This window comes from Triticum dicoccoides, chromosome 2B (assembly GCF_002162155.2).
Source record: "Triticum dicoccoides isolate Atlit2015 ecotype Zavitan chromosome 2B, WEW_v2.0, whole genome shotgun sequence".
Taxonomy (NCBI): Eukaryota; Viridiplantae; Streptophyta; class Magnoliopsida; order Poales; family Poaceae; genus Triticum; species Triticum dicoccoides.
This window is the reverse complement of record NC_041383.1, coordinates 820,661,006-820,671,457: the sequence shown is the minus strand read 5'-3', so window position 1 is coordinate 820,671,457 and position 10,452 is coordinate 820,661,006. Positions and strand designations below refer to the sequence as shown.

The following is a 10,452-nucleotide window of genomic DNA, read 5'->3' as shown; positions in this document are numbered from 1 at the left end:
CTCTCCCAGCAAAAAAAAAGGGTTGTGCTGGTAGACTTTTTTTTAGGGCTGTGCTGGTAGACTGAATCCACTTACAAAGCAACCCTAAATATATATGGTGAGATTAGGAGATTATATGTTTTGAAGGTTTCCTTATCCCCAGGCTTGCTTGACATCACACACTTCATGATAAAACTCAGCCAAACTTAACTAAGTTTACACATGTTTCTCAATAAATTTGGTCAAACTTAAATAAGTTTGATTTAAGATGAGATAATTGAGCCCCGAAAACGGGACAGAGAGCAGTGATTAGACATGATCATATATAACGTACGCCAGGACTGATGCATCTAAAACCAACTTTACCATTACTTCCACTTCCATAACCACAAGGCAAAGCTCAAAAACATCATCCCTGCGCTGTCTTATATACCTGTAATGTACATCCATAAGCGCGGAAAATAAATCCACACAATCACTAGAAACACAACAAAAAAAATCCAGAACAAAACAGGAACAAAATCTATGCAGTTCTCTCTCCCTCATTGACTCACTCCTCAGGCAACCAATTGCCTATGTAACAGTTACACGCCGCCCTGGATGTATTCACAAGCCACACTGCCTCTTTCGCGCGCAACAAAGAAGAAGAGTTCAGAGCGAGCTTTGACTAGCCATGATCAGCATCCCGGCAGCGACTGCCCTGACGACGCCATGGCAGACAGGCTCGCGTCCGAGTCGCCGCAGTGCCTCAAGTAGGACTGACGGAAGGACTGGGCCGACGACGCGCCCGCCAGGTTCAGGCTCGCATCTGAGTCGCCGCCGTGCCGCAGCAGCTGGGACTGCTGCTGCTGTGGTGACTGAGGGGCCATGGTGGACAGGCTCGGCCCCGACTCCCCACAATGCCTCAGGTACGCCGAAGACCGATGCTGGCTGGACGAGCCCAGGTAGTAGCCCGACGACGATCCATACCCCGAATTGGAGATGTATGAAGAACCGGCATGCGCGCTGGGCGACCCATAACCGGAATTGTACATCTGTGGGGGGGCATAAGCATAACTTATGTTGACTGGTGGAGACAGGTGGTTGCCGACCAGGGAGTGTGTGGAGCCTCCACGGAGGAGTGAGGTGCGGAGGTAGGGCGAAGACATGTTTGCAAGGTCTGCGCTACTTCTGCTCATGCTCATGGCTGATGAGTTCCTGTATGGTCTTTGGGTGTTCAGAGAGTGCGGGGTGCCAGAAGCAGAGTAGACCCGAGATATGGACTGCGACGAAGGACGCAGGTTTATTGGTCTGGGAGGGGATGCTCCCACGCTCGACCGGAATGAGGATGACGGCGAAGGCAAGCGTACTGCGGAAGCGAACAATGGGGTGGTCTCCGAGGCAGGAGGGCCTGTCATTCCAGCGCCTGCATCTCGCTTGCATACGGGGCAGAATGATCTCCAGGATGTGAGCCACATGTCCACACAAGCTGCATGGAACTCTGCAAGGCAATTCAAACAATTATCAGAGTGCTGCCTTAGAAAGAAAATACTGATACAGATAAGCTGATTGTATGAAAGGAGAGTCATCCAATTGGTTCAATTTGTAGTACTTTCTTTATTGCAATACTAGTTGACTCGTAAATCTACAATGTTAATGATTTTCACATAAATGAATTACACACACACTGTTACAATGAAATTTCAATTGCAGCACCAGTATTTTATATTCTTATGTTCTTAAGGATTTTTCAAGTTCCAACTAGATGAAAATAAATTGAGAGAGTACTTAAGTAAACTTTACAACACACCAACAGTCATCATGACAACAGACTCAAAAACTAGCACAGAACATTATTTTTAATACCAAATTCGAGGGTTGGAGAAGTACAGCAAATAGAGGTGACTAGTTTTACCTAAAATACTATGGGCATGGCAAAGGATCAAATATGCAAGGTACTAGTTTTTAGAAGACAGAGTTTGCGAGACATACTGTGACGGCAGGGCAGCACTCTTATCTGTTCTCCGACGGTGTAATCTTCCAAGCAAATGGCACACATCGACGACGTGCAGTTGTCCTCTTGCACTTTGGTGAAAATAAGGCTTGGCATCGCCTTAACTAATTGACTGCTCATCCCATGGAATTCTCGGGAATCTAGATTTCTAGGTCGGTCCCGCCTTATTCGATGTCTTCTCACAAAGAAACAGGTAGCTAAAACAGCAGACATGGCGAGCAGTGATATGAATGAAATCGCCATGATCGACCAGGCTGAGTTCTCGAATGACGGTATTATCCACACCTCCACATCAGTACGGCCTGAAAATTTCTTCAGCACCTCCCCTGAGACCTTTGAGATGAACACAGCGTATATCTGAATACCGCTTGAGCTTCCAGCCACTGTTACACCTAATTCTCAGTTAGGAAGTGCAGAGAATATATGATCCGAACAATACTAAAACGAAACTAGTGAAAACTAAACTATAGATGTAGGAACAGTAACCAAAAACATATCAACATCTACAGTTATTTCTAGCTTCTAATAATCTGCACAAGTATTTCAGCTTCATCATTATGGAGAACAGATCTGAAAGCATTTTCTGTGCATCTCAGTCTGTTCCATCTCTACTCAATATGTGGCCATCTACAGGACATGAAAGGTAAAAAAGAAGAACGGTTGAGAGGGACAAGGTACATTACTTGAAACCAGAACTCCACTGTTTTCGTTGTCATACACTATTGCAGCTTTGAATCCAGCATCCTGCACGTTTTTCACTTTCTCATCAAATGTGCAGCCACCTCTTATAACCAGGGCAAACGGAGACGGTGGACCCTCGACTGCCTTGCTTGTCAATGCACTGCAGGCATTCAAAGGTTCGGCAGTATAAACTAAGCCATTAACACCCGACCCTTTTACTGCCGGAGCTGCAAACAAATTGAAATGGCATAATTAGTCCTTCAGATAACATAATGCAGAGTTGCAGACTCCACAGAGAAGTGCAAAGTAGAAGGGAAAAGGTTATAATGCAAATGCACCATGAGTACATGGCACAATCAATGGAATAACAATCAAGCTTAATGTCGTTAGGAGAGTTGGCAGGACACAGACGGAATAACATAATAGGATTATTACAACATATTTTGCATGCCACCATAAATCAACATCGCAGCCAAGAAGTATGCAGCCAGACATTAGCACCTAAATATGCCATAACCAGTAGGTGGAGAACAGGAGAAAGCATGCAATAAAAAATGTAGTGACAGTCAAATAGTAGAAGTTGGTAGCTGATGGTAAGATGTTCAGAACTTACAAAAGTTTGCCTCAACATCGTCGAACGACAAAGTAAGATTATTCCCCATCAGAACTACATTGGCAGCTCCTATCTGAGCCATGAGGCAAACCACTGCACAGAGACAGAGAGGAGATGACATTGCTCCTCGAGTACTCTTCATCCTATCAGCTCTTGGCGAAAACCCAACTTGTTTCTTTTTACAGGTTACAGCTATGCAATGAAAAAGCCACCTAACACTTCAATGCTTCAAAACCACGTCTCCGCGAGCACTCGACGACCACTATGTGCTCTGAATCTGCAGCTCGAAAGCATCCAATCAGCTACGATTCCTGCAACGGAAAACAACAATGTTGAGATTCATTTGGCATTTTATCACTCGTATTAAGCCAAAAGGAGCAGGACTTTTACACAGAACACAGAGAATTCCAGGCTTCGCATCCACAGGTTCCAAATAATTACATGCTTTAAATGGTAACAGATCACAAATACGACAAGAAACAGAGTCTGTAGTCCTAACTAAATCACAAGTAAATCCACCAAAATTATTCTACTCCAACCTTGTTCCCATCACATAGTGGAGACCTTTAGTTAAGGAATCAGGTATTTTCCGTTTCCATAAACACGGTTATGATGGTAACTGGACAACAATAAATTTCCAAAACAAGACCCTCTCCAAAGTTTTACACACACAAGTCAAGAATAAGTTAGCGGTGCCTAGAACTCCAAATCTTCAGCAATCTCCTAAACTTATCATGTGATGAGTGAGATTAGTACTAGCAACCAGGCTTATCACATTCCGCTAGAATGACCGATACTTTTCATCACCACCAAGCAAACAGGAATAAAAGTTCCGCTGACCGACCGACCGTTTCGCGCATAATTCCACATGTTTCATTCAATTGGAATATACCATCCTGTCTGGTTCATTCCAAGCTTCCGGCACTCCGAAACGTCGCATCCCGACAAGCAGAACCGAATCACCAGCACAGCGAATTTAGCAAGTATGATGCCGGCATATACACCCAGCAGGTTTCTTAGAGATGGATAGGCAAATCAAATCGGGACACAGCACTAAAAGATCCGTCAGTAGCTGGATATGCTCTCAAGTCGGCATCTAAATCGCCACCACCACTCCAATTCAGCTCAACGCCACTGGAAACCCGACGACGGACAGGGTAAGCGAATCTGCCTTCCGCAGAGGTCGCCGCCGTGCGTCAAATAAATAGTCAGCGCACGCAACTCGAATCGCCGCCGCAAGATTAAATCTTTATAATCTAAAAGGGGAGGAAATTGACGAGGCGAGGGCCGAATCTTTGACAGGGCTTGACCAGAAAAGGAAAAAGGGGAACGAGCACCGGAGGGGAGATGTGAGAGGGGAATCGGCGCGGACGGGATGGATGGGAATCGGGATGGGATACCTGAGGGCGGAGCACGGGGGTGGCAATGGCGACGTCGGCTTCCATCATGTGTGAAGTGCGGGGTGGCGGAGGAGGGCCGGGATCGGCGGCGGCGGCGGCGGGCGGGGGCAGGGGGATCGAGCCGAGGCGCCGCGGGCAGTGGGGAGGGGGGGAGGTGGACAGGGCAGGGGAGGGGATGGAGCCTATCCGTACTTGACCAGCCTGCGGAAAAATGGCGACCCTTTTCTCTCCTCGTCTTTTTTCTGGTAGAAAAAAGATATGATTTTTAACTTCTATATTTTTAAAAAATAATATGGGTCTTGTTTCTCCGACAGAAAATGACACCAGAATTATTTATCCTGGAGTAGCACCCTAATCAAGACAGAAACACCATGTACGTTCTTCTTTTCTACTCCCTCCGTCCGAAATTAGTTGAAACTCAAACGGATGTATCTAGCAGAAAGTGTTTAGAAAAAAAAATGTGTGTTTTGTTTCTCCTACAGAAAATAACACCAGAATTGTCTATGCTGGAGTAGCGCCATAATCAAGACAGAAGCATCATTTACGATACCTCTTCTTTTCTACTCCGTCCGTCTAAAATTAGTTGAAACTCAAACGGATGTATGCAGCAGAAAGTGTTTTGTTTCTCCAACAGAAAATGACTCCAAAATTGTTTATGCTGGAGTAGCGCCCTAACCAAGAAAGAAACACCATTTACGATGTCTCTTCTTTTCTACTCGCTCCGTCCGAAATTAGTTGAAGCCCAAACGGATGTATCCAGCAGAAAGTGTTTTGTAAAAAACAGACTTTTTTAGCAGATTATCTTCTTTTCTAATAGGAGAGGAAAGTTGCTTTTTTCTGTTGTGGTGAGGCGGACGGATGCGGAGAATGGTGCGAATGGATATGCTCTGAGGCTGGAGTGGGGACATCAATCTATCATTCATTCATTGAGTTCGGTTGGGTGTGATCTTGACGCCTAGTGATCTAAAATTAGCCCAAGTGGCCCTCAGCCGTCGAATGGAGATGCATCAGGAGCGTACTTATTTATTTTGTCCTTGGGGAATGAAAGGGACAAGGAACCTACCTGGCTTCTTAGCTGGGTGTGGTGGCTTTATTATTAAGTGATGGTTGGGCTGGTGTTAGCGATACCTAACCTCGACTCAAAACCATGGTTAGCATCTGGTTTAGTTCATGGGGCCAGATCGGCTGTTGTTTGTAGTACTTGAGTCCATCTCTCTCTTGCATGTGCTTGTTCATTGCTTGTGTCTTACCAAGCTGGATTACTATCCTATTTTGATGATACTTTTAAAAATGATGTTTTACATAGTACTCCGGTCATACATGCTGAGCTTGATGATACCTTGTCCTGGATTCACACTCCAAATGCAAAATGTACTGCTTAAAGTGCTTACAAAGTTTTTATGCGGGGTATCTAGGATAATACGACGAACCAAAGACCTCTTGTGGCCAACCAGGAGATAGCTATTCTTAACCAGGTTTGGAAAAAATAAAACTTTGGCTCCTAGAGTTAAAAGTTTTGCTTGGAGACTTATTAGAAGAGCTATTGCTTCAGGACTAAGAGCAGTGGCGGAGCTAGACCAAAACCATTGGGGGGGCGAAACGTAAATGACAAAGAGCTGGGGGGGGGGCAAAAGGCTAATTTTCACCTCATCTTGGCCCTTCAAAAAAAAATTCTTCAGAGTTTTCTCCAAAGTTGGGGGGGCCACAGCCCCCCTCGGCCCCAACAAAGCTCCGCTGTTGACTAAGAGTCTCTAGATTTTCAAAACATATAGAGAAAGAATGTTGTAGGTGTGGCCAGGTTGAAAATCTGATGCGCATATGTTCTTTCTATGCAAATTCTCTAGATCGGTTTGATCCAAATTAGGTCTTAAATTGGATGTGGTAGATCATAGCTTATATCCTTTGAATGTCATAACTTCATTTTGTCTAGCCATCACTCGGATTTAAGTTTAGAGATCATCTTTACTACTTTATGGAATATTTGGAAAGCCAGAAGTGATCTTCTATTTAATAGAAAAATTGGATTCCAATGCAGGTTATATACGCTACCAAATCAATGCTTAATGCAGGTGCATTGGAGGATGAGTTGGAAGATAAGAGGATTGCTAATATGGAAGGCGATAGCTAGCAATGCTATTGACAGGGAGCTAGATTTTCATCATGCAGGTTTCTTAGCATATATCGATGCTGCATACAATCCTATAGTTAGTCAAGATAAAGCCTCTTTTGGAGTATTTCTAAGGGACGAATCAAGGAATCATTCCAGTTATTACTAGGAGTGTTTGTTTTGTCCTGTAGGCTGAAGCACTTGGGCTTCTTCTGGCACTTGTTCTGTAGACAGCGGCGCGTCGGCGGCTCGTTCTGGCACCGGAAATGGTCGTTTGATGGTCAATGGACCTCGATGTAATCTTCATTATGGTTGAGGTGCTTTATACTTTTGGTGAATCTTTATAATAGATCTAATCCTTTTCGCAAACAAAAAGAGTCGGCCAAAGTAAACAACGGATCATATGGATATAAGGGCATATCGAAGGGTAACCATCAAATTGCCACCCCATATGTCCACACTAAGCATTGGTTTGTGCCAAAATAAATTCTCCACTCTAACAACATACACCATTTATCCTCCCCCATTTTCATGCATCTTTCATGGGCATCATACATAGATAGGGACACTCCGTGCTGGATTATCGGACGAGCTAGATGCATTAATTGTCACTACTCCACCAGTATCGAGGTGCCGGGGACGGAGAGCTGCCACGTGACTCGTGCCACAATGGGGACGCTGGGTTAGCACTCAGCGCCTGGGTGCCGAGGATGGTCCACTTTCGCTGTTCGCGTCAGGGTGGCAGGAATGGTGTGCAGCTACTGAACCAACGTTGGGGTGACAGGGATGTCAAGTGGCCTCCAATGTCCACCATCGGACGGTGGAGCGTGAACTCCTCATATATCGCCCCCTATTGCCAGGAGCTCCCAGCCGACATGGTGCCCCTTGTGTTAGCGGATCGATGCTATCCATGGAGCCAACAGATGGTGGGCGGATTGAAGCTAGGGTTTGGGGGAGTGTTTAAGCAAATGATACAGTAGAGAGAGATTGTGAGGACCGGACATGGGGGTTGTTGGGTTTGGGATGGGCCAAAGGTGTTGCCGACATGGCGTGCATGTACGTACAACTCTATTTCACCCTCTATATGGACCGACATTGGGAGGGTTTGGACAATTCATACATTTGGCCCAGCTTTGGGGGAGCTCATAGAACGGGCGTTTTTCTCTCTAGGCATATGTTTACGGGGAGGTAGATGGGCTTTGCCTTTGGAGATACCCTAAAGTTTTGAAGACCAAGAATCCCAAATTTGGGCAAGAGGTTTGAGGCAATAACCTTCCGAGGTTTGAAAATACCTTACATCATCTATTTAGAAGAGATAATATTTTCAACAAACAAAATAGTGTGGTAGTATGAAAGAAACGAGTAACCCACTAATAATACATGTGGGCCAGTGGCGGAGCTAGCCAAGATATTCTGGGTGGGCGAATCACAAAATATAGGTGTTTGGAAGGGGGGCAAAGATTACATTTCTTCTAATCTTAGGACCCTAAATTTTTTCCCTTCACAATTTTGACCAAGGTTGGGGGCATGGCCCCTGCAGGTTCAGCCGTAGCTCCACTAGTGGTGCGGACAGACAAAATAATAAATAAGCTAAAATCATAAGGTTTTTAAATCTTCAAAATTAAGTGTGTACGCATATGATCCAACAAATAATAATGGTAATTTCGAAATCAAACATTTGGTGAAATATATTAAGCATATTATTATTTTAGAAGTTCATTTCGGGGCAACTTGAGTTGACAAAATTTAGTTTTTGACCAAGGCAAAGGGACAAAATAAGAAGCAAACGAAAACCAACCAAATAAGCCTAATATATTTTTATTTATTCACATTTTTAATATCTAGCTTTTTTGTTTCCAATGGTGTTCACTTTGTGTTCGCAATCAAACTCAGTATTTTTCAACGCGAATCTCCTTATACATTGAGAAAAAAATGAACGAATGGAAATTGAATATTTAACCACGAACAGAGTACTGAATTTAGCCAAAACCTGACTAATGGAATTCTCCAAATTTGTTTTAAAAATTTGTTCTTCACGAAATAAAACATAACAAGATTGTGTATATGTCGCTCATTAAACAATATTAATGGTATGAGATTAAATACAAACGACTTTAGTAATTCAATTATAGTTTTCCATTACACTTGACGAAATTGACCCTTTGATATTATAGCTAAAATATATAAGATACAATATTAGCATATGCCATTGAAAATGCACTTCAATTGTAATATTGTTTTGCATCGAATGTTATATTAACTATTACACTTTTGATGCATGGTTTATTAGGAATCTTTTAATTTAAGCAAGTATCCTGACAACAGCAACAAGAAATGACCAAATCGCACACATCAATATATTTTTTGTGTCACTCAAATGAATTATAGTGTATATGTATGTATTGTGGTCCATTTTGGTATACTTAAATATCAGGGCAGAGAGCTCTAAAACATATTTTCTAACAAATTCTCGATAAAAGGGTCTATAGTGTGTATGTTTGTTTATCTGAAGGTCTATGGGTAAATAGAAAATTCTAGACCATATGCTTTTCTATCCTAGTTGCAAGAAAAATAAAAAGTTTTAGACAGTTTATGAGGTGTCTGCAAGGATTTGTCAATTCGTTTATTGGCTCTCATTTTTGTGCTCATATATGTCCTAAACAGTTATATGTTTTTGACGGCAAGTTGACAATGCATATGTGCCCCATACTTGGTATGAAAATAGCATCACTCGTAATAGGCACGTATGAGAACTTAAAAAAGGTGAACGATTTTGCAATCTTCTTAATGGATGTTACATGGCTTTGGTACGAAAAATACCTATGGAGACTGAGCTCCATGGAGCTCGGTATTGAAATACAATTTTATGCAATGCAAAAAAATCATTTTTAATGCACATACACATGTATACTACGTATGTCACTAGTAGAAAAACCCCTATTAGTCCTAGTTGGTGAGGGCCTTTTATCCCGGTTCTTGAACCGGGACTAAAGGGTCGTTACTAAAGCCTCCCCTTTAGTCCCGGTTCTTACACGAACCGGGACTAAAGAACGTCCACGTGGCCGCTTCCTGGAGGTCCACCTTTAGCAAATTTCTGAATTATTTTAACCTCTAATCTCTAATCACCCCTCATCACTGCTCAATTTAACCTCTAATCTCTAATCACCCCTCATCATTCCAAATCATCTAACTTCCCAGACGGTCACCCATCCTCTCACTACTCCAGCCTGAGCACGCTTAACTTCCGGGTTCTATTTTCCCTCGTTTCCAAGTCTGCACTTGTTGTTTTCCTGACAATAGTAAGATGTCAATCCTATTAACCCTCACAGCGTGTTTGGCAGCGATGGGTAGAATTGGGAATGCTACGAGTTAGGCTCACTATTGCAATAGGGACATAGTACAATACAGCAATTAGTGTCGGATTTTGGTAGTCTTTCTACAACCACTGTACCAAAATCTAAAACGTTTTTTCATATTGCATAGGGCATAAAAAATGTCTTACATTTTGTTGCAGAGGGAGTACTAAATAAGGGACACATGATCGAGTTGGACACACGAACGATGACCACTGGAGATTATGTAGGTATGTGGTCACATGGTTGAGTTGTCAATTTGGGGTGAACCATTTGAACAACTCATTTCCGGTTTAAAAGACCTACGTATCCGTAGATTGCTAATT

The 10,452-nt window shown here is 43.1% G+C and overlaps 1 protein-coding gene across 3 annotated transcripts; it reads right to left on the bottom strand.

The window, feature by feature from the left end:
- Window positions 1-321: 321 nt before the first annotated feature.
- LOC119366607 (receptor homology region, transmembrane domain- and RING domain-containing protein 1-like) lies at window positions 322-4,824 on the bottom strand. 3 transcript variants are annotated; one of them, XM_037632366.1, is made up of 6 exons: window positions 4,667-4,824; window positions 3,267-3,577; window positions 2,656-2,880; window positions 1,951-2,364; window positions 940-1,459; window positions 322-900 (listed from the first exon to the last, which is right to left on the bottom strand). In XM_037632366.1, the coding sequence occupies exons 2-6, from the start codon at window positions 3,406-3,408 to the stop codon at window positions 657-659; spliced, it is 1,545 nt and encodes a 514-aa protein (XP_037488263.1). In that variant the 5' UTR covers window positions 3,409-3,577; window positions 4,667-4,824; the 3' UTR covers window positions 322-656. The 3 variants fall into 3 exon arrangements, with proteins under 3 accessions (XP_037488263.1, XP_037488261.1, XP_037488262.1); XM_037632364.1 differs by having other exon boundaries at window positions 322-1,459; XM_037632365.1 differs by having other exon boundaries at window positions 322-1,459; window positions 1,951-2,355.
- Between the last annotated feature and the right edge of the window lie 5,628 nt (window positions 4,825-10,452).

Excerpts from the sequence above, each read along its gene's own strand:
- LOC119366607 (XM_037632364.1), bottom strand. The coding sequence starts at position 3,408 with ATGAAGAGTACTCGAGGAGCAATGTCATCTCCTCTCTGTCTCTGTGCA. Across the intron at positions 2,365-2,655 it reads CAGTGGAGTTCTGGTTTCAA|GTGTAACAGTGGCTGGAAGC; the intron begins GTAATGTACCTT and ends ACTGAGAATTAG. Across the intron at positions 1,460-1,950 it reads AGTGCTGCCCTGCCGTCACA|AGTTCCATGCAGCTTGTGTG; the intron begins GTATGTCTCGCA and ends ATTGCCTTGCAG.